Source organism: Puntigrus tetrazona, chromosome 4 (assembly GCF_018831695.1).
Source record: "Puntigrus tetrazona isolate hp1 chromosome 4, ASM1883169v1, whole genome shotgun sequence".
In the NCBI taxonomy this organism is placed as follows: domain Eukaryota; kingdom Metazoa; phylum Chordata; class Actinopteri; order Cypriniformes; family Cyprinidae; genus Puntigrus; species Puntigrus tetrazona.
Window position 1 is genome coordinate 14177341 of NC_056702.1, and position 25370 is coordinate 14202710.

Genomic DNA, 25370 nt, shown 5'->3' on the forward strand with positions numbered 1-25370 from the left:
TTTACAGGCAACATCAAACGTTTTAAGTAAAGGAGGCATATAGGAACATCCACTTGCGATTGGCTTTTCAGCAGTCACTCATGAGGCCCTTTAACCAATCACAGCTGCGCTAATGTGCGGTGGGCGGTACCAACATGGCGGCTCTCTGAGTTTGCGAAGAGAAATTGAGGTGTAAATAAACTCTTCGTGCACATTTTGCACAACTTATCAGCTTATTTCGCCACATTAATTTATGAGCGAGTGCTCTGAAGCCAAAAGATGTCAGGTGACGGCAACAAAAAACAGTTCTGGAAGAGAAACACAGCCAAGGTTCCTGGGAAGTGAGTGACGTGTTCATGCTAATGTCTATGTGTTAGCTCTCTGTGTGTATTTATGCGTTTAATTATAGATGCAATTAATTGAACACTATATTTCAACGCCAGATCTCACCGGATGAGCCCCAAATATTCATAACAACACGTGTCACGCAAATCCGATCTTCTTTAGGCTGTTTTTAACTGTCTTTTAATATGATGACTGCTAGCTGTTCTGTCTCTCTGTGTAGACTGATGTCAGTGATGTATTGAGTTTATATCAGCATAATTATATTTTTATAACACTGACATCTGCCGCTTCATCGGTGTGCGTGTGGTGATAATATCTGTTATATCGATCAAAGCTCTGTGTTGATAGTTTAGTTCATAAAGTCATATGTTAGCCTGCTAGCTATGTGCTGCTGGGGCCCTCTTTTGACAACTCTTACAGACAAGTACAGATTTGTACAATGATGGTATCACTACATAAGTATTTTGATTTGTATCATAATTCTGGATGGTTATTGCAGCCACATACCATGCTTTCTACATGGTATTTAAAAAATAATAATACCATATTAGTACCATGGTGTGTACAAAACAAAAACAACTTTTATAAAACCTCATAATTAAAGCAGTGTTCGTACGATGCGGATGCTCACAACAAATTCAATTGAACTAGTAACTCTTTAAAATGAAAGTCTGTTGTGTTTTGTAGTTTCGCTTCATTGCTTCTTAACTTGTAAAACCAGTTTTCGTATCATCTAAATAATGATGAAACACTTATCGCTTATTCTTTTTCACAGTATCCAGCATGTTTATGGGGCCCAACATCCCCCATTTGACCCTTTGCTACATGCCAAGTAAGTGGAGTTATGTAACAGATTTTTTTATATTTTTGCTGTATTCTCCAAAATATAAATTTTAATGCTTTTGTAATGACGTATACGGTGTGTGTTATGTTTAGTTTACCTGGAAAAGAACATATGTGACCCTGGACCACAAAACCAGTCAGGCTAATTTGATATTTATATATCAAAAAAAGATAAATAAATAGGGTTTACATGATTTCCGGACTTTTTTTTAAGCATAAAGCCAAGCGACCAGAACTGCATAAATGTTATAGGCTTATATTTGTACAGCCTTTGCATTAATATTTCAATTAGCAATTAATATATATATATATTTTTATTTAAAACAAGTTTACATTGTGTATGTTGTGTATATAGTGCTGATACAATTAACTAATTGTTTTATGAAAAAAAAAAAGTAAAAAGTGAGTAAAACTGGTTTCTTACACAACGTTTATTATTATTTTTTACATTTATTTTTCATTATTGTCCATTGATCAGGTAAGTTACTCTTGTAATAAAGCAGCAGTGGTTTGGACAGATTAAAAAAAAAAAAAAAAAAAAAAAATTAAAAGAATTGTAATCTTGTTTACAATAAATAAGTCTGGTCTGGAGCTGGTTAAAGCTTATGGACCTGTTGCCATGACAACAACTCCGGGATGAGCTTTAAATCCAAGGATAAATAAAAAAATATATATATATATATATATATATATATATATATATATATATATATATATATATATATTAGTCATTTGTAATCCATATTACTAATAAACCATTAAGTTCTGATATATCTACGAAATATCAGGATTTACAAAATGTCTTCATGGAACATGATCTTCACGTAATATTAAAATCTTTTGGCATAAAAGAAAAATCTGTAATTTTGACCCATGCAATAGTTGGCTGTTGCTACAAATTGTGACTTATGACTGGTTTTGTATCCAGGGCACATATTCAAAGATGGAAGAGGATCTGTTTTCTTTTTGTGCTTTTGCTTTCATTTCTTTGAAGTCAGTTTTGTTTGCAACCCATTTTACTTCCTTAATTTCAGTGTGATTAAAAAAAAATACATTAACCGCATATGTGGTTGTATAAAAATGAGTGCTGTCAAATAATTAATCGCATCCAAAATAGAAGTTTGTGTGTACATTATTTGTTTGTACGTTGTAAACTTATGTATATATAAATACACACATATATATATATATATATATATATATATATATATATATACACACACACACACACACACACACACACACACACACACACACACACACAGTATATTATGTAAAAAAATTGGATGCAGTTAAGAAATTACTAATAATGCAACAGCCTAGAGTCAATTATTCAGCTTATACTACGATTGCCGCATATCAAGACATCGATGAGATAATATATTTGAAGGAATTTTTATAGTTTTTGTATTTACAATGCTGTTGCGAATAAGATTATTTCTTCCGCATTTCGTCCGACTCCTCCGTTGTTAATTCCAAAACATCAGTTTAGACCAAATAATGGATGCTTGAGCCGTTAATGGCAGACTAATGCAGTTAATAGCTGTAGTGTGTGTGTGTGTGTGTGTGTGTGTGTGTGTGTGTGTGTGAGAATTACCTCCGAGTCTCTCTAAAGTGCTCGGCTAATAGTGAAACTTTCTTCACATTGATTTGTGGCAAAACTGGTTACTACATTTATTTGTTTGGCCAGCGTCATTGTGGGTTTTGCATATCTTTTTTGAAGATCTATGGTTGTAAGATCTTTGAAATAAAAGAAACCGTTTGATGAAGGGATACGGATGCGGTCAAAGATAACCGCACGCCTTAGAATCAGCCAATCGGATTAAAAGCGTTACTTTACTTTTAAAGTGTATAAAATTAAGAAAGTAAAATGGGTTTACTTGCACATTTAATAATAATAATAATAATTCAAAAAAAGAAAATTAGTGGGGAATTGATTGGATCTTGAAATTAAAAATGAAACCTTAAAAAGAAGTCATTTCAGAGGAAGAAAAAGTTATTTTAGTGTAATTTAAAGATAACATTGTTCTGCTTCTCTATAACGTGCATAGATTAATTGCCCCCAGTAAAAACATAAATGCGACCTTAGAATACGAATAAGAGTTATGAATAAGATTTTGAATTAAGGACAGCCACACCTGGTACTGCAAAGAATCTGCCGCGTGAAAGAGCGTGCCTGAACTAGACCAAAAGCAGCCGCCTGTGTAGATTTTGGAGTGAGATCTTTAAGAGACACCTTGTTAGAAGAAATCTGAAGATATAGTGAGGGTATAACATCAAACCGAGTAGAACAAATTAAGCGCTGTATCTCAGTTCCTTTACGTTTAACCCCAACTTGTGTTAGCCACGTACGCTGATGCAAGTTTAAAATGCGCGCAATGGTTCCTCTTTGTTTTGTTTAATCATTGAATTTTAAAATTGAATAATTAGCTTAAATGGTGCTGCTGACAGAAGTTTGTGATCGATTTTAGTGCGAGTTGGCAATGTGGGTTGAGCACCATTTTTAGTGACGCCACAGTTTAAGAAAAAGTCACTTAAACAGCGAATCGGTAACCGTAAGAGTTCTTTACGATTTGACCACTTGTATGGATATTATAATGTTATCTGTGCAATGCTGTTGAGCTTCATTTATCTATAAACATCTGTCGCAGTCTGATGAAAGCAGGAAACAAGCCTCCGACTGCAACTACGCCAGGAAAACCAAAGAAAGCCACCACTTTTCAAGAGTTCGAGAGCATCACCAGCGACGCCTGGGATGTGGGAGACGACGACGACGAACTTCTCGCCATGGCGGCCCAAAATCTCAACATCGAGGTCGTCATGGAGACGGCTAATAAGGTGATCGAAAACCACAGCAAGCTGCAGGAGAGAAGACAGCAGCAGATGGACAAGATGACCGAGCCTGACGAAAAAGACGGACAGGAAGCGCACGAGGAAGAGGAGGAAGAGCCAGACGAAGAAGACGAGAGAGAGGAAGGGGCAGAGACGACAGCAGATCTGTCTTTCAGTTTAGAGGCTCTTCCGCTCAGCGACAATAGACTGGTGAAGTCACACAGTGAAGCTCCCGTCGGCTCACCTAAAGGTCAGTCAAACGTTTTTTTTTTTGTCTGGTTCATTGTTTGAATGTTTGTTTAGTGTTAACAAATCTGAAATTAATATTTAATGATAAGTGTTGTTTTTACAAACCAATAAAAAAAAAAAATAAATAAATAAATAAATAAATAAATAAATATATATATATATATATATATATATATATATATATATATATATATATATATATATATATATATATATATATATATATATATATATATATATTGTACAAAATAAAGTATAAATATTGGGAAAAGAAGAGTTGGAAAGTAGTACTAAAGCAATAAGCAAAAACTAAAAAGAAATAAATAAATAGAATTAAAAAAATGTATCTTATGATGTGGTTTTTACAGCAAAATGTCCGTCTGCAGTCTTCATCGGTAGTTAGTGTTTAATGAAACGACTCCAGCAACACCCAGAAACAAAAAAATATTTGATAAGACATCATCATAAGATGTGTGGACTCATTAAACATTTATATTTAGATGAATTACATTTCGTAGGACGCCAAAGGACATTTTCAAATGAACGACAAAATATAATTTAAATAGCAAAACTTTTTTTTTCCCACCTCAAGGTCTTGCTTGTGAAGCTTAAACTGTAATGTGCAATTTTTTAATTTATTTTATTTTTATTTTTGGTTGCAGAACTAATACTGCAACCAAGAAAACTTGTCATACTTTTCTACAAATTATAATAGAGTCGTACTGGCAAAATCACAGACACCAGGCAGGAATACTACGCAAAACAAACATATCATTTTACTAACCATGATATTGTCACAAAATATTTAAGTGTTATTTTAAAATTTTTTTGCACAAGTTCACTATTATACAATGTGATAAATGGCTGCGCAAGTTTTTATTATATTGCCAAGTTTGTGTGTCTGCATTTGTTAGCATCTAGATACAAGACCTTGCTGGGAAACTAACTGAATTATAAGTCTTAAATGAGAGTTTAGATTTCAGAACAGACCCGTGACCTTATAAACTCTAGCCTTTCCTTTTCTCCTTGTCCTCTTCCTAGCTAATTAGCACGACCTTCATTAAAATAGCTTCATTTGAACTTGTGGTGAGTAACTTGGAGGCTGTAACATCGTAAACCTGTATGGCCGAGGCAAATTGGAGTCAAGTGAAATGTCAGTCAATTGTTTCGTTCGGCAATGAGCTGTAATATGTTAACTTGGGATGCATTTTTCCATAGAGCTGTAACTCAAACTCCCTTTTGCTCTGAGAAATTTGAAGCGTAGGAAATCATCTACATTTTAAGTGATATTAAAGTGATATTGACATGTCATTTTAAACAAAAATCTAACAATGCTGAAGTTTGTTTATGGTTCGGGGTGGTTTGAAATGGCTCATTAACTCCAAAAAAAATTCAAATGCAAACTCCGTTTATTGAGGTGAAACATAGGCAAGAACATGAACGCACAGAAGAGCTTTGTGACAGCATTGGGATGTTCGGAGTTAGTATACCGCAGTTCGCATATTTCAAGATGCTTTTTAACCTCTGCGCAAACAACAAATCAGTATTTGATTATATGAGGATTGTCTCCTTCCATCAATGTACCTGCCCTGGCAGACAGTTCTGTCAGCTTTTTGTTTTGCCAGCCTCAGTGGCAATGGATGGCTGTGATAATGGACTTCCTGTCGATGTGTTCCGCCTCTGCTCTAATAGCACCTTGTGTCGACACTGTCAACAGCCATCATGCGCTGTCTAATTTCTGCAGGGATTACATGAACGCCATTAAATGTTGAAGATGTTGTGATGCTTAGTGCGAAAATGATCCCTCAAAGTCACCCAGAGACGCATTTAATGCCTCTAACAAGCACGCAATCACATTTTTACGGTGACGTTTAGGGTTTTGACAGCACGGTTATTAAACATTGCGGCAAAATCAATTCACAGGTGCATTGTGATTCTTTGTGAGAGCATTTATACCGAAGGATGTAACCGTATTTTAATTAAACTTTCTTTATTTTACATGTATGTGCACACAATGCCCCTTTACAGGCATTTTACACAACAGTTGAAGACATCTTGTATAGGAAACTGTGAATGAAAAGAAGTGAATAGCCATTTTGCACATTACATTTCAAATAGAATTTTGCCACCCGTACGCTTCCATACTCTGCATTGAGAATCTCATTTAATCTCATCATGACACCGTGAATTAAAATGAAATCTAAACCGAAATGAATTGAATCTGGTGGTGCCCTAAGATTACCTCTAATGATTATGGCGCTCTGAATGAGGTGCATTTGTCCGAGCTTCATAATGGATTTAGTTTGACAGAAAAGTGTTTCATTACCACTAGCCGAGAACATCTTGGGGTAGCCGCCTCTTCTGACCTGTGGGCAAACTGATATCCTAATATCCTAAGTGTCACGAATTGCCTCCATAATCGCATTTAATGGGCTGAGGGATGTGGCTCGGCAGTCAGCGGTTTGTATATGATCGTTAAAGCTGTTGTTTTCTCTTCTGTTGGCGTGTCAGAAGCGGGAGTTGAGCAGGCAGTACTGCACAGACAGCAGTCACTCCCGCACAGGCCTGTGATTCCATTGGTGGCCCGCATGGCAGATCAGAACACATCCGGGACTCCTGCCTTGACCGAGAGGGAGGCGTCAAGACTCGACAAGTTCAAGCAGGTTCTGGCCGGACCTAATACTGATCTGGGTAAGATGCTGTTTTATGGTTCTTTTACTTAGTAATTCTACACTCCAAGAGCGGTCCATCACATAGTCGTCCTTCATTAGGGCTGGGTAAAAAAGAAAACATTTCGATACATCGTTTTTTGCTTTTTTTGTATTACGTGGTTGATTCGTTATCGATTCAATCGATTTATTATTTTTTCCACTAACATTGAACATATTGTTTATGTTAATCTTATTACTAGTCTAATCCACTAGGTGTCACCCCCTTATTTGTCTTGCGCAATGTTACGACGAAGAGTCCGCCGTTCATTAATTGCTTAAAATGGCCGATTTCAGTGCGTTCCTGACGTCAGCACCACCTTCACATAAAAAGTCGGGTATGGAAGCGTTTTAGAATCCGCAAGCACAATGACAAAGACACTGTGGACAAGAACAAAGCTATAGGCCATACATGCATAAATGATGTCAGAATTTTTAGTTTCAAAAAATTCTATAGTTTCAAAAGCCAGTATTAGTTTTCCTACGCCGTTCATAGGCTTGCAGCCTACCTATCACAGCTACTGCCGTGAGATTTTATGTTTGTTTTATCTTTAAACATGAAATAACCTGATCCTGTTTGATCAAAGCATGCAACTGTTCGGACATGTCCAATTTTTAGCATCAGTTTTTTTTTTTTTGTATTAAAATTCTGTCTATTCATTGTATGCATTTGAAATATAGAGTTGGGTTCTGTTTTATTCTCACGCAAGTGGTTTGTGTTAAAAAACTCTTAAATTCCTTTTATTATGAACCATTTCTAATCTTAAGAATTGTATTAAATCTGTATACAATCATATAGTCAAATCGAATTTGAATCTTTTTGGAAATCGAATCAAATTGAGAGCTTGAAAATCTAATCGAACTTGTGAACCAATACCCAGCCCTACTCTTCATGTGCTTGGCTATAAAAATGCTTGGGAAATGCATCACAAATCCAAAATGTACTCCTTAAATCTTCAGCCCTGCTCCTGCAAAGGTTATTTCCAACCTGTTTCAGCTTATCTGGCCTATTATGTTTCAAGTGAAGAGCTTGATTAGCTGCTTCAGGTGTGATTAATTAGGGCTGGAACTAAATTCTGCGGGATAGTGGATACCCAGGATTTTGGGGTAAATTATTCATTACGGTAACATGTGTTAAGAAGGTAAATAAGCTTAGTTTGAACACTACGCAATCGCTACAGTCTTTGCTCTCATGTAATTGCTCAGAAATATTTCTGGGGTTTGAGCAGGAGGATCCATGAAGCCAGGACGGTGTGAAAAGGACGCGTTGACAGGTCTCTGGATGTTGGAGTGTCAGTTCTGGTTTCATTTGATTGGCTCTGAGAGGCGTCCCTGAATCAGTTTGGCTGCTGTTGCGTTATTAGACATCTGAAATTATGAGTCAGACATGTGGCAGCACAATGAAATATGAGTGAAATCTATAATTAAGCTGGGATCTGAAACATGATAATGAATTCCCATCCATCCACGTGCACTAATGCCTGCCCTCTATTGGTAAAGAGTCAACCCATGAAATTGCCCTGAGCGCCAATGCTTTTTTTTTTTTTTTTTTCCTGTGTTGATGTATTTCCCATTTCAAATGGGAAGTTTAGGTGGAACGTTTTTAAATAAGCTCTTTACCATATAGAGCTGTAGTAGAATTACAACTCCAAGCTTTCTTGTTGGTTAATTTTATTGAAGATAAACTGCTGAAATGTCTTTTTGGAAATGACAATGGTTATACCATCACCATCAACCATGAACATAATACTATTTGCTATATGCGGGCATCTTTATCAGGAGGTACATACAAGAACATTTACGTTTGTGGGTAGTTGACTTATCATCGGCTGTTTCTATACAGAGATCTGACTGCTAAATAGGGATTGAGGTGTCAGGTCCAACATTGCCTTCTCCCTCTTTTTTCAGTAATAGCGTATTACCGCTCATTGTAGCATACAGTCTAAACTGTTTATTTGATCTACCCTGGTCTCCTACTTTCTGTAGCTCTAGTGAATCTAGCTCTTTTTCTTTACCTCTCTCTTTTCCTTGCAAGATACTCTGCTCTTGCTGCAGAATTCGGAGTTGACTTTCTGTCTATAACGAGCAGTCTTCTCTTTGCTTGTTAATCGTGCCATCTAGGAAATAGGTAAAATAGGTTAAAACTTGTTTAAAATGACTAATATAGTCACATAAATGGAATGTCATTCTGTATAGTTTTTTACATTTTCCTGTAGGATTGTACTACAACAAAATAAATGCTTATCCCTATAAAAGGAATGGAAAATGGCTGAATTTAGAAAAAAAAAAGATAAAATATACAAATAATTATGTAAACAATTAACTCAATGTATATAATTGATGTATAGAATATGAAAACTACAAATACAGGACATATATCTATAATTTAAAAACACTCAGCAGTGGTGCGCATCCACATGATACTTGTACGCCCCATATGATGTTTTCAAGTTCATTCAAGTATAAGAGGCTAACAGTTAGCCTCAGAAACCAAACTAGCTTCTTCTAGTGATATGCCACTATCAAATTTATCATCAAAATATAGATTTTTGAGAAAAACTTATAATTCACAGTTTTGGGGTGGTCGCCCCACATGATGACCAAAAGTGACTACGACATTACAGCAGTTAAAAACTGCTTTTTCTTACTATATGAGAAAGACTGGGTTACCTTGTTTCCAGGGTCTTCATTTAGCATCAGTTTTTTTTTTTTTGTATTAAAATTCTGTCTATTCATTGTATGCATTTGAAATATAGAGTTGGGTTCTGTTTTATTCTACGCAAGTGGTTTGTGGCTCTTAAATTCCTTTTATTATGAACCATTTCTAATCTTAAGAATTGTATTAAATCTGTATACAATCATATAGTCAAATCGAATTTCGAATCGAAATCGAATCAAATTGAGAGCTTGAAAATCTAATCGGAACTTGTGAACCAATACCCAGCCCTACTCTTCATGTGCTTGGCTATAAAAATGCTTGGGAAATGCATCACAAATCCAAAATGTACTCCTTAAATCTTCAGCCCTGCTCCTGCAAAGGTTATTTCCAACCTGTTTCAGCTTATCTGGCCTATTATGTTTCAAGTGAAGAGCTTGATTAGCTGCTTCAGGTGTGATTAATTAGGGCTGGAACTAAATTCTGCGGGATAGTGGATACCCAGGATTTGGGGTAAATTATTCATTACCGGTAACATGTGTTAAGAAGGTAAATAAGCTTAGTTTGAACACTACGCAATCGCTACAGTCTTTGCTCTCATGTAATTGCTCAGAAATATTTCTGGGGTTTGAGCAGGGAGGATCCATGAAGCCAGGACGGTGTAGACGTTGACAGGTCTCTGGATGTTGGAGTGTCAGTTCTGGTTTCATTTGATTGGCTCTGAGGGCGTCCCTGAATCAGTTTGGCTGCTGTTGCCGTTATTAGACATCTGAAATTATGAGTCAGACATGTGGCAGCACAATGAAATATGAGTGAAATCTATAATTAAGCTGGGATCTGAAACATGATAATGAATTCCCATCCATCCACGGCACTAATGCCTGCCCTCTATTGGTAAAGAGTCAACCCATGAAATTGCCCTGAGCGCCATTTTTTTGATGTATTTCCCATTTCAAATGGGAAGTTTAGGTGGAACGTTTTTAAATAAGCTCTTTACCATATAGAGCTGTAGTAGAATTTACAACTCCAAGCTTTCTTGTTGGTTAATTTTATTGAAGATAAACTGCTGAAATGTCTTTTTGGAAATGACAATGGTTATACCATCACCATCAACCATGAACATAATACTATTTGCTATATGCGGGCATCTTTATCAGGAGGTACATACAAGAACATTTACGTTTGTGGGTAGTTGACTTATCATCGGCTGTTTCTATACAGAGATCTGACTGCTAAATAGGGATTGTGTTTTTCAGTAATAGCGTACACCCTTACTTTTCAGATAAAAAAAAAAAAGGGAAAAATCTGTAGATGGAAAAATCTCCATAACGTTTTTTGTGCATTTCTGTATTTCCTGTTTATTCACGTTTTTTTAAGGATTTTAATATTTTGATTCTTTTGAAACTATTTGATAATTTCCATGATCTAAATATTTGTAAGAATTAAATCTTTGTTGCTGAAAGTGTGTAGGCGTTCTTGCATTATTATGCTGTTATATTATAATTATACATTCAGTGGCATAAAATGGTCTTAAAATGACAATAATATTGCTCATCACAGTTATTTATGGGGCAAAATATCGCACACGATAGAAAAGAAGCAAGAAGAGAAGTACGTATTTACGTAATTAAGGATGAAAGGACTGCGCATGCATGTAAGCATATAAGATAGAAGTACGCTTAAATGCTCACGAAGAAGAACTCTTGTGTTTCCGGCTGAGAAATGTGGCTGCTTTAAAGTATAGCTCACCCCAAAAAGAAAATTCTTCGTTAACGACCCCCATGTTATTCCAAACCAGTAACATCGTGTCCTAATTACACGTGACAAGGTACCAGTGACAAGAAATTAGGGTGTCAATACCAGAGGCAACAGAATCAACGGAAGCGTGCGGGAGCAGGCTTTCTCTGGAAGAACACCACTTTCGCAACGAAATGGATACGTTTTTTTAATGAAATTCATGAATATTGAATATCGCAAACCGGTAACATCAGTAAACGAATCGCCGATTACATCTTTGTTATAGAATATGCTTGTTTGTTCGTTTTAAAGATCTGTCCTAAACGATCCGTTGTAGCTTTCGTTGTGGATATAAGGGAATTTTGTGCGTTGTTTTTCTAGCTGCGGCTAGTTAGGACAAAAACTCCAATTGACATGGAAACGATGCATACAGCATCGCGTTCTGCTTCATTCATCTTCGGAACACTAATTATGATATTTTTGATCAAATCTGAGAGCTCTCTGACCCTCAAATAGATGGCAACACAACTGTAATATGGACATGGACTTTAGGTCCATGTGAGTTCAGTGGCTCAACTGCAATTTTGCAAAGCTCTGGGATTATTTTTGTGTGCAAAAATAATGACTTTATTTAACAATTATTTAGCAATTTTGGAAAATATCACCATTCATAAGCACATTTTACTCTGTGTAAACAGCGCTGATTGCGGCGATTGCATCCATGCACACATCCCCCCAAGAAAGTAAACCACGTTGTGTTTACGTTTATTAAAAAAAAAGTATGTGTATGCAACAAAGTATGTACAAATATACAAATGGATGAAAGGTTATGTGTAAATGTGCAAAGAAGGAAGTATATGCATATATATGCAAGGAAGGTATTACAACTGTAGACATGAAACGTTTGTGTAATAATTTTTTTTTTTTTTTTTTTTTTTAATAGGCAGGCACTGTTTACTTCTGACTACAAAATGAATTTTAGGAATTGAAGCGTAAGCCTTTGGTTCTCAATATTTTTAAGATAACAAGAACGTTTTAGTCTAACATATCCAGATTTTTAATGGGTCGTGTATATTGAAGCATTGTACCAAAGCGTCTTTGAAAATAGATGAAACGGTACATAGACATTCAATTTGTCATATCTGACACGCAATAATGAGCAAAAGTCATTTTCTTTCTTTACAAGCTCTTGTTTCTGAAGCGTTTGGTGTCGTCTCTTGGTTGCTGTATTAATGAGTACCTGACGGATGTGTTTTTAAGAGGGATGCCTTCAGATGGTCAGCTTTTACCTCTCCGAGCGAGAGAAAGACTGCTACAATCACAGGAAGCAATTACTCCTTGATGCTGTCTACTGTTGCCATGGCGACGCATCACCTCTATCGCACCCTTTTCACTGCTGGCTGACTACCTTTTCTCTCCTTGTGTCTCAGATGGGGGAGCTGTGGCGCTCTCGTGCTCCTAACACAGACGATTCTCCTCTTAATGCTCAACCTCAATACTAAAAAATGCAATCTGATTCAAATTCACTTAGTTCAGTGCCAACTGTGACAGAGAAATTCTTTATGGAATTCAAGAATATTATATCGAGAATCTGACATTGAGCTATTGAAAGCGTTCGTAGAGACAGTTTTTCATAAGCTGGGAATAAATCTTAAAAAAATAATCAAATAAAAATGGTTTATATCAAGTATTAAACAAATATGAATTCCGTGAGGAGTTTTTCCTCTTTTCTTTTGTTCACAGTGCTCATGCCTATCAAGTTTAAGCTTAAAAAAAAAGAAAATGACAAAAACCGTAAAATTTTGTTCTTCGCACAGGCATGTGCTATCTGGAATATATTAATGTACAAGAGTTGCATATTAATAAATCAGCGCTACTTTTAAAGTGTTTTTTTTTTTGTCATTTAAACAGATCATTAAATTTTAACAGCACACATTCTTGAGGTTTACGTTATGCAGCTTTCCTCTAATTTTCCAGTCATTCGATTTGTGTTTTGGTAAATGATTAAAACCTCTCTGCTATGTCAGTGACTAAAACTAATACTGAAGTAAACCGATAAATAATGTATTACGTATCAGTGTTTTGATAGATTTTCGTTTTGTTGTTTTTACATTATTCAGCATTCGGCTAATGTTAATGTTTTTTTTTTTATTTATTTCTAACAGAATGGATGTTTGTGTGTGATTTTTAGCTATTTACTTTTACTTCATGAATCTAAAATAATCCAAAAAGACTCATTATTTTGCACATCTGTATTTGGTTTTAAATGTTACTATTCTGTCGATTCTTCTATGGAATGAATCGCATTTTTGAGGGCCCAAACATACTCAAAAAGTCACACACCCCAAAAGTGGCTTACAGTAGTAGGTGTGGCAAAATGGTTTGACAGCGCCACCTACACACATTCCACACACCAATACCTCTTTGAGCAAAATATGAAACCCAACAGGTTAAATAACAGGTTATTTTTACTTAAGGCCTTTGCAATGTTAAATCGCGAGAGTTTACGTTTTCGTTGAAGCGCCGTCCGAGGTGGCAAAATTCAATGTTTCGAAGTTTTTGCTATAACTCAGCCACACAATGACCGATCTTCCACCAAACTTTACATGTTTGATGACACTCCTGACGTGAAGAGACCTACATGTCCGTATTCAGTTATAGTCATAGCGCCACCAACTGGCAACAGGAAGTGGAGTTTTGCTCTAAATCAAACTACTATAGATTTAACGGTGTCAACATTTTATTTGGTCAGTCTAATCTAAAGGCCATTGAGTTGGTAAATTGTAAAGATCTTGAGTTTTTAATTAAACGTGTGTCCGTAGCGGCGTCACAAAATTCGATGTCTCGCCATCGGAAGAGGAGTTGTTGTCTCTCAGCCGTACAGTGTCAGATCCGCCCCAAACTTCACACGTTTGATAAGACTCCAGGCCTGAACACATCTGAAGGCCGATATTCCTTTATAATCATAACACCACTTTCCTGCTGGCAACAGGAAATGACTTGTTTTGCACTAACTAAAGCATGTAATGTCCAATCTGCACCAAACTTTACATGTTTGATAAGAGTCCTGGCGACTTCTAAAGGCCAAAAGCTATAGAGATAGCGCCACCTGCCGGCAGCAGGACATTTGGCACATATAAATTACTTTGATGTATTCGTTATGTATTTTCAATTTTAAGTTTAATTGCTCACTGTTCTCTGCCTTTCCGAAGCCACTGAGAGGCGGTGAGCATTGGTGCAATGGCCTTTTTATTGGCGCTTGAAGCTTTAATTGGTGTTGTTGTTATTATTATTAAAGCTAAATAAGTTGTTTTAACAAGACAATTGCACAGTACGTCTGCACTTAGTTATACACATGTGTGCTGGCGTTACTATGAAAGACACGGTCAATAAGAAATCCTGTTTAAAAAAAAAAAAAAAAAAAGTTTGGTAAAAGAAACCCTAAGATTACTGATTGACTTATTTTTGTATCTTGGTCTTGTGCTGTAATTTGTTTGTGGATAGTACTTTCTTCTGACTGCATTTCAAAGTCAATATTAGCACCTTGTGTTTAATGCTTTTTTTTTTTTGTGGGTCTGTGATAGTATCAGTTCATCATAGAAAGAAATATACAATATTGCTCACAATCAAGGTCTCTGTTTAAGCAGTCTACAGCTGAACAAGGTCATTTGGATCTGCTCTGGAGTCATGAAGTACTCCAGACAGTTGTTCAGATAACCTTGGTGAGCAATCAGATCTTCCCAGGCAGCACTCGAGACACAATTAACTGTGGTAAACCAAGTCCCAGGTGAACGAAGCACCAGTTGTTAGCTTAAAGTTAGCATTCGGTCTCCCACACTGAATTTGAATCGCATTTTTAAAGTAAGTTCAGTTTCCTGTCATTTCCTGACAGTTATGTTATTAAATTAAAGTTCCTGTACTACTGGTCTCCTATATCATATCTGACTACAGCAGCAGTTCTTAAATAAATGATGGCAGTTTAAATTTTTTAACATTTCATTTTATTAACGATTATACGAATTTAAATGTAACGATTCGAAGACATCTTTTGCCGCTTTTTACCAGTGCACTTTGAACTGATTTGAACTCAAATCACCAGCTTATAATCTAAATGACTGTTTTCTGCTTACCGGAAATTGCTATGTGAACCCTTTTTTTAGGTAAATTTTCAGAATGTCAGTAATCTTAAAAAAAAAATTCTCCCTTTTGGAGAAATATATACTGACATTTTTGTAACTGTGCATGTTTTGACTACCTTTTTGACTAGATTTTTTTCTATTGAATAGTTTATTTGGGAATGGTGGAAAAGTAGTATTTCTAACTAGTTGTTTCAATATCTAATTGTTGCCCAATACTTAATAAGTACAAGACTAATATGAGCTTATACCTGTATGAGTTTTAGATGGCAACTCAAGTGTTTTTGCATTTTAGCGTCCCAATTATAATATAATTACACGCTTATAATTTGACCGTATTTTAAGTTAGTGTTATTTTTATTAGCCATCCTGCCTATTTTAGGACACCAGCTGAGAACCACTTTGTTAGACTCATAACCTTATACCCAACTTTTGCTATATTTATGAACTTCTGAATCACACACACTTGCCTGAAATCTGCACCCAAGCAAAGTTTTTTTTTTTTTTTTTTTGCTAACTTTATTTCTGTCCAGAAATGTGTCACCTGGCATTGGGTGTACCCGGCTTATGACGCAATTCATATGAAAGAGAAAGAAAATTTATAATGCAATCAATGAAATACAATGGTGCAGTTATTCTAAGACCCCAGAGGAAGTGTCTACTGTATGCTCCCCAGACACCTGAACTACATATCATCATCCTCAGCCGCCCGTGTTAATACAGTGAAGTATATCTTTACAAGAGCTACATTACTTTATGGTTCCGCTACGTGCTGCGGTGTCCTTTATATGACTTACTGCTGCCATTCAAGAATCTGCCTTACGAGTTTTATTGCCAAACTAAACTTTTACAGCTCAAAATAAAGACATTTCATGCTTACGAGCGTACCGTTCTCTTGGGAGTCGGCGGTGTGTGCGTACGTATATTTATTAGTTATAGTTCTGTTAATTTTTTCCTTGCGTTTTCTTTAATTGGACTTGACAAAAAGTACAATTTACCTACATCAAACCTAAATCCATGCCTAAAAGCTGCCAGCTAATTTAACGTAAATGGCGCCACGCTATTAAAATTTCGTCCAACTTCAATAATGTATGAACTATACTTCTAGAGCATCAATTAATAGTTAATAACGTCAATTTCAGCATGTGTTAATGCATTATTATCATTCACAAAGATGAATGCCGTAATAAATGTTAGTTAACTGTTAACAAACGACACCTTATTGTAACGTCTGTATATTAGTTGAATGTATTCCATTTGCACTTGTTGTCTCACATCACTGGAGTGTTTAAATATCACCGCAAAATGTTTTTTTTTTTCTTTTCTTCACTTCTGACGATGAGCGTTACACTGCGTTTGAGCGACAGCCTTCATTTCCCCCCGGCAAACGGAGTGCGTCGATTTAATTCATCTCTCCTCTTTCTCTTGCTATTGCCTACGCCGTCTCTTAAATAAACTCTCAGATGAACCATTGAAGTCCCGTATGAAGTGAGAGCACGCGTTCGGGTTTTTAGTATTTGTAGTGCTTCTTTGAGAGATTACGGAGCACGCACTGCCCGTGTTCGTCCATTCAGAGTTCCTGTGTTTAATTCGGGCCGTCTGCGGCGTTTGAAGCACACAATAGAGCCGACACAAAGGTATACACGGTTTGAAAGGCATTCTAATCTATAGCGCGTTCTGGAGACTTGATGTAGTTTATAAAGAACGCATAATGGGCTGCGTTGTAATGTAATATTCATTCCCCTCGTACTGCAGAACTGAGCGAAAAAGAGAAATATTTATACACGTCCTGTCATAATTTGACTCAGTCATTTTTTTTTTCTCTTGCACGGAACGTCAAAGGAGATGGTTTGAAATATAGATAATAGAGTCATGTCGACTACGGTAGTAATACTTTTTACGTTATATTTTTGCTAGCTGTCAGCCTCGTTCATCATTAACATTACAAAGTGTCTTTCCGTGGTTCTCATCATTATCGTTATTAACGGTGAACATTATTTTCTTATTTATATTTTGCGTTAGGGCGGTTGGATAAATCACGGCCAGCCATGCGTCAAAAAGATAATAGATTTGTGGATTTTCTTGGAGATGAAAGACGCTTATTGATGTTGAATGTGATGATACTTGTGAACTACTTGAGTTGAGTGTTAGGGTTAGGAAACTTAAATTGCAATAACACAAAGAAACTCGTCTGTCAAGAAATCTGAATGACGCAAACGGATTATTTAGCGTTCTGAGAACGTATCTCTATTGTTTCCTCGGCTTCCTTGTTTTCTGTTGACTTGTTAACAAAGAAAAATCCGTTTTTTCGGCGTTGGCAACAGAAATAAACAGCCCATCATTTGTTTTTTACTGCATTAGAGGTAATAAACCTTCTGTTTAGACCCATTTTATGTAAAGAATTGCAAAAAAATGCCACGGAAACGCTGTATGCAATACAGTACGATAGTTTCGTTTTATCGTTTCGGGTTTATACGAATACGGAAAATAATAATCGAAGGGTTATGTATTGCCTGGACGTGTTTTATGCAGGTTATGTGAGAGCTTAGCTGGCAGCAAACTGTCCGGACGGTCGCAACCTCTTTTGAGGTCACCGTCTCCAGAGGGACAAAGACGGCAACAATGAGCTGATGAAATAGTGAACGTCTAATTCCTCTCTCTTCCTCTTCCCCATTGTGAGATTAATGCCACGTGGAGGAAATATAACAGATAGTTTAATTAAGTGCCAGGGCACAAGATTCATCGACTAATTTCTGCGGCTGACAGCGCAAATGAGGGTTCAAAGGTGCGAGCCGAGGAGACACCCTTGAGTGGCTCTGTGTTTAATGAATTGAGCGCTTTCCCTATAAAGTTCCTGCGTAAAGCAGCACGCGCATTAAAGCTAGCCTTCAATGTGTCAGGACAGCCTACCGTCCTCATATACTACACCAGCGTACCTGCCTGGAGAGAACACACACTCATGCCCTCTGTACTTACACTTTAGCCACACAGGTATTGCACAGGCGCCGTGAAGATCTGCAGAAATGCATTCATTAGAACGGAAATGGCGGCTTTTATAGTGATGTATAGCTTAATGAAGACTTTATGAAGATCTAGACTACTGCATGAGCGACCCTCAAAATGAGATTCGGGGATAATTGACCCAAAAATTATTATTCCGTCGTCATTTACTCACCTTCGTGGTTTTCCAAGCGAGTAAGTCTCCTTCTGTGGAAAAGGAAAAATAGACGTTTTGAATAATGTTTAGGCTGCCCTACGGTTTACTGTGAAAAGGAACGTATAGCTGGTACATTTAGACTTAAACAAGCGGTCCTTCTGATCTTTTTTTTTTTAACCAGTGTCATAATTTAGTTTTTCATGAATTCATTCTGAATTCCAGAAATTGGGGTGATTTTTTTTTTTTTTTTTTTTTATTTATTTTTTTTTTATTTTTATTTTTTTACTCTTGTCCGTTAAATGAGCTCATTTTAAATTTGATGTCTGCTTACAGGTCTCTAAAATGTTGGCACGGGGGCAACTAAGTAAGACATTTTGAAAAGATCAGCTAGGAGAACATCTATCAAATAAGTTAATGTAACATGATTAGCTATAAAAAGGGACGTTAGAGAGAACTAAAGAGGCTCTCCGATCAGTAAAAAAGTATGTTACAAGATTATGGAATGCTTAAAAAAAGCAACATTCCTCGATGTCAAATTGCAAAGGCCTTGCCAATATCATCATCTGCATTGCATCATTGAATAACATCATCAAAATATCATCAAAACTGGAGAAATCTCCTATTTTAATGTATTATCTTAATTGTGAGCACGCTGGTTTGTAGGGCAAACAGTTTTACCGTTACCGCCTCACCCATGGGCTTGCTTCTGAGTTGAGGAAAAAAGTGGATATAAAGGTTTTAGAGAAGCACATGCCCCCCCCAGACAACATCCATTTCCTCGTGTATTGAAGCAGGACAATGCAAAACCACATTTGGTGCATCATTACATGAGAAAATACATCAAAGATGACCACAAACTTTCAGCAGCTGGAAACCTGTATCAGGCAAGAATGGGAAAAGAATAGGCCCAGACCTCTCCGAAATGTTTTAAAAAGAAGAGGAGACCATGGTAAAAATGTCACCATCCCAACGATGTTGAGACCTGTAGCAGGCATACAATTTGAAGTGAGGTCATTTTGTGAATAGAAATGTTCTGTTATGAATAAATGAATTAATCGTGAGAAAATATGTTTTTTTTAAATTATTTAAAAACATCAATTTTACAATAGGTATGGTTTTGCTTGCAATTACGCATAGTTTGCTGTTATTACTATTGTATGTATCTAATGTAAAATGTAAATAAAAATAAACAATACTACATACTGTATATGTAAGATATAATCATAATGTATTAGAATCGTAGTTTATGAATGCATAATGCATCTGCTTTTGCTGGTTAAAAAACTATTAAAAGTCCGGGTGGCTCTGATTGTAATTAAAAAAATAATAATTCGGGTCATTCAGTGGAAATATGAGTAATAGTATAAACCTTTGAGGCATATCTGCGAATATATTGCCATCAATAACAATGAATGATGCGCGAATAAGTAGACCACGCTTGTGTTTTTACAGTCCCTCGTATTTGCATGGCAGTCATAACAACACTATTCATTATTTATTTGCTTCAGTCTTTTGCCCTGACAAAGATCGCACGAGAAACATCAAGCTCCGATGTCAGAAAGGTTAGTTTAAAAAAAAAAAAACAGAAATGTTTTCCCCAGAAGGCTCTTGTATTCATGGCACATTTCATCCATTGTATGAATTTTTAAACCAACCTCCGATTTAAAATTTAGATTTATCTTTGATGTCAAATAAAATGTATGCACATTACACTGCAGCCTGTTGTCAAGGCCCTGAGAAATGACTAATCCACATTCAACACATTTATGATCGCCGCCATCAACCCTTGAAATATGCAATACAGATACGAAATGAGAAATATTTGGTATTAAAGTGCTTTTTCACTCTTTTAAGGCTCTGCGGGGACTCTTTGTCCATTTTAAAAGTCCAATTTGCCTCGGTGAGATTTATTCACGTTAGCACTCTTGGGTTCACAAATACACACTTATGCGGTACGTATTGAAAGCGTGGTGTGCCTTTTGAATTCAAATGTTATCGGCTGAACCCTGTTTTGTGTCCTATCCGCGCTATTAAATATCCCCGATTAGTGCATTTCAAATCATTACGTGTTAAAAACAGTTTATCAGAGACACCTTAATGTCAGCACATATATAGTATTTTTGCCAATCCAAACATATCAATGGATATTTAAATCAAATACTTCCGCGATGTACTTTCTAGCATGCACACATCCTTCTAATTTTGACGACAAATTGCACGATTTCGAATCTTTCTTTGTTGCATTTGTTCAGGAAAGGACGGTAAAAAGGTATCATTTTACAAACCTGCAAAGAGCACGAAATAGCTGTGTTTATACCCTTTGTTTATTTCCAACACGATAACTGGTCGGCGCTCACTGAATTAAGATTGTGCACAGCTGGGCCTCATTGAGGAAAAATGAGCAGAACAACTTTCAGCGGGAGTCATTTGCATAAGAATTCTTGCATACATTTCTATTCAGTTCAGTGGGACAGTTTACATAGGAAAGGTTTACAGAGCACAGCGAGCAACGTAGGCAACGGACTGGTGTCTCGAGACATTTTTTGAATTTTTTTAAGTCAACGTGAAGTCAAAAGTGACCCGCATTTTTTCAATTTTGTAGAATTCACATTGGACGTTATTCATAGTCCTGCAAAGCCTTGATCAGACCGATCATTAATAGGTTAGTCATTATGAAAACGCTGCCACTTTGAGTATTGACGCTTAGTCTAACGAACGTCTTTTCTTTTCTCAGAGGAGCTTCGGAAGTTGAGCTGGTCTGGAATTCCACGGCAGGTGCGCCCGATCACATGGAAACTGCTCTCGGTAAGTGGAACAATCTCAGCGCACACTGAAGCCTTGCTTCAAACGGTCAAGCTCATTAGAGAACTACGGAGCACATCCATTACAAGATGAATCAAAGAATACATAATGCATTCTACATAAATGCACATTTATAAGTAATTAGGCTTCCTGCTAATGACTTCTAGGATGACTTCTGCCTGGAAGCTCAGAGGTCCAGTTGTATTTAAACTAATGGTAATTTAAACCATTTCAGTGGTTGGGCAAAACCTGAAACGGTGCATGTACTAAACCCTTTTTCGGTTAGACAGACCTTTGAACCACCTGAGCTGAAACATATGCACTTGCTTATTTTTATTTTTTTTTTATCTCACAAGATGCTCTTTGGAACGTTCTCAAATCATGCTGAGAAGACATGGATCGTGCTGTTTTGTCCATGCCAGCTGGAATGCCTGCTGTCATTAAAGCTCTTTTTATTTAACTGTGCTTTATAAACAGGGTTCAGAAAGAAAAAAATGCAGAAAATGGATACATATATTAACATAATAAAAATAAAACGGCAAGTGCACGTTTATAACCATTGTCTACAAATGATAACATTGACTAACACCTAACCTTAACTTACCATAGCAGATGTGCCTATGTTTTTTTGTGTTGGTTACTGGAAATTCCCTTCTAATGAGGTACTTATTGCCTAATTTGGTAAATGCCCTGGCTAAAAAGAGGAGAAAATAGTTTAAATTTGGTTTGAGTTCTGCTGCCAGAAACGCAATTAATGCAAGTATGCAAATAAATGCGTTTACGAGGATTTGCAAACATGTTTTTTAGTTGATCATTCAGGCAATACTGTTGTATTAGCAAACCTGAGTCCTCAAGATGGTGATAAAGTTGCCAAATTTGTCCGGCGAATGCAAATACTACTGTGACCAAATGTATGTGTTGGCTTGTTTTTCCACACCTCCAATGAAAGTTGTTTCAACTTAAAGGCTTACTCCACCCCTGAATTTAAATTTTATCATTAATCACCCCCATGTCGTTCCAAACCCGTAAAAATTAAATTTGTCTTCAAGGTACCAATTTAAGATAATTTGGATGAATACCGGGATGCTTTTGACTCTTCTATTGACTGCCACCTAATGAACATTGACACGGTTCAGATAGACCTCTTCCAAAATAGTCCATCTGCCATCATTGGTTTATGAAACGATGAGAATATGTGCACAGAGATAAAAAATATAACGTCTTTTTCAACAATTAGTGTCCCCTGAGCCATTTTGGAGAGTATCCACTGGACACAAACTGCATGAATTGCTCTTGTGTTGTGACTGACAAGGAGAATATACACGGTTTGTATCGTGTGGGTACTCTCCAAAATTACTCTACTGAGCAGATACAAAAGGTCTATTTTTATTTTTGTCACTTCATAACATTATGGTCGAACCCCTGATGGAAGATGGACTCTTTTGACGATGTCTTTCATACTTTTCTGGACCTTTCTCATTATGTGGCAATCTATGGGACAGTCAAAAGTTAATTGTGTTCTGTAGATGAATGAAGCTTTCATGAGTTTGGAACGACGTGGGGCTAAGTGATTTAATGACAACATTTTCATTTCGGGGGTTGAAGTAACCGACTAAGTGGCTAGAATGACTTTTCGCAATGTTTGATAATTTTGCGACAGTGTGACGCATTGTATTTCGCGATTGCATTCTGACGCATTAAGAGATCCGACCACAAATGAAACGGAACTTGCACAGCTAGAAGCATTTCCGCCCCCTTCATCTCATGCGGACTGATGCTAATTCGAAGCCCTCGTGGAGCGGTGTGAATTCAGACCAGTTAAACCGGTGCCATGACCTGGATGGGGGTTAAGGGGCGGAGCTTGGTAAGATCTGTGCAGTTGAACCTTCTCCCCCTTATCTCAAGATCTGCATATTAAGGAAGGAGAAAGCATTTTAACATTTTTAAAAAATTAGACTTTTCAACTTTTAATAATGGATGAAAGATATCAGGTACGTAATTGGAGTAAAGTTTCCCCCAGGACGGGACTGGCGCGATGAGGAGGTTATGTGTGGTCGTACCCTCTGACACGCACAGACAGGCGGCAGTGTGCCCTCCTGCCACACTGATAGATGAAGTGTCAGTCTGGAACAGGATGGAATGGAGGGGGATATTTGATATTCTGACCCCCTTCTAGGCAAGTGTGTGGTCACACACACACAGAAACATCCAATTCACCCGTGTGACCTTCATTTGCCTACGGCTACCTCATCTGTCATCTTGACTCGAACCCTGGACTGCAGCCCCACTCAATCAAACCCCATCGATCCACGCTATTGAGCTCCTGCACAGGTGTGCGCATTGTGAGTTCATCGGTGTGTGTGTGTGTGTGTGTTTGAGTGAGTGGAGAGCGAGCGTGAACAGCTGGAAAGCATCCTTTAACAAGAGTAATGACCGGCGGAGGGCGGCATCACCGTTTGAACAGGCGCTTTAACGCGTGATCAATTCTGTGCATCCTGCTGACGTCTCACAAACTGCCACCGAACCACGCTCAACACTTTCCTAAGAAGAAATCATTTCTCTCTTGTCAGGTAACCGCTAGAAAATAAAGATTTTATTAGTGGTGTTTGCTAAGGCAAGACTTATTATTGCTGTTTTTTGTACACATGATTCTATTTTGTACAAAAAAAGCACCGTTTCTGTTTTCCATCCGACATTAAAGGATGGACCTAAGCCACACGTAGAGACCATAATGTAATAGAGATTTAAATGCCGTAGCATATGGAACACTCAAACAATCCCCAACCAGCCCCTTGGACTATTTTAGTAATCGTCTGGCAGCCATTTCTATCAGAAACCGCTTTCAAGTGGGGTCTCAAATCACGCACTATTCACTTATTCTATGCACTATGTAATCAACTTAATTCTAAGGTTATTTTCAACTGGCCATAAAGTCATTATTCTGCTCATACTGCAGTTACCAAACTTCAAAACGTTGTTCAAGAAATTCATCCTTTAAACCCTTCTTGTGTGTAGGATTGATTTTCTTACACTGATCATCCTACTTCTCCGTTGCTGTAATGTAGTTTTAGAGCTAGTAACAGAGGCACGAAGTGTATTTGGTAATGCAATTATTCATGCAGTTATGAGAGAGAGTGTGCACGATTAAGCTTGTAAGTCTGTTTGTCCCTCAACAGTGTTCAGCAACAGCGTCTCTGCTAATATTGAAACTGTAAGGTCATCTGCTTCAAAAACAATACTCTCATTACCTCGCCGGTGAGAAATGTCTGGTACCTTTCACCGTCCGCTATATTACAGATAAAATCATCCGCGACACGCTTTAGAAATTATTATATATGTTATTAATTGCACTTTGCAAGATGGGCGCAACTTAGAAAGTTTAACCAATCAGATCCAAGCATTCAACAGCCCTATAGTGTAAACAATATAATTCTGCCTCATTCTGGGATAAAAAAAAACAGTTAGGTATACAGAAGGAAGTTATTTTAAACACTCAGTTAACACGCTAATGTTAATGCTAATGTTATTTCTATATATTGTTGTACTTTGACACTGTACTTCTAAGTAGTGATGGGAAAACCAACCTTTTTAAACCTTTGAATTCAATTAACCAATTGCTTTGCAAAATGATTCACTATTTCAAATTAGTCAGACTCCTTATGCTGCTGGCAACGTAGTAAAAACGGCTTTTACAAACATATTGCAGATGTTTTGTTTGAAGTATATCAAATGCAATTGACAATCAAATAGTGTTAAATACAAAGTGTCTAAAGAATGAGTTCTTTTATTGTTTGTTTACCTAACATTGCCTTAGTAACCACCTGGAAACCCTAGGAGTTGCCTGGCAACCACCTAGAAACCGTCTAGAACTCACTAATAACAACTTTCTTATCTCAAAGTGCACACCAGCAATCATCTAACAAACA

The 25370-nt window shown here is 36.9% G+C and overlaps 1 protein-coding gene across 3 annotated transcripts in view; it reads left to right on the forward strand.

The window, feature by feature from the left end:
* The first annotated feature begins 89 nt into the window (after positions 1 to 89).
* The window catches only part of tbc1d22a (TBC1 domain family, member 22a), a 117189-nt gene continuing 91908 nt past the window's right edge, over positions 90 to 25370 (forward strand). For 2 of the 3 annotated variants that reach the window (XM_043237114.1, XM_043237113.1), the window contains exons 1-5: positions 91 to 320; positions 1100 to 1156; positions 3819 to 4249; positions 6760 to 6939; positions 21377 to 21447. In XM_043237114.1, the coding sequence (XP_043093049.1) occupies positions 259 to 320; positions 1100 to 1156; positions 3819 to 4249; positions 6760 to 6939; positions 21377 to 21447 (801 nt within the window). In that variant the 5' untranslated portion in view covers positions 91 to 258. Of the gene's footprint in view, positions 321 to 1099; positions 1157 to 3818; positions 4250 to 6759; positions 6940 to 21376; positions 21448 to 25370 lie in introns of all 3 variants that reach the window. The other variant, XM_043237112.1, reaches the window with a different exon arrangement.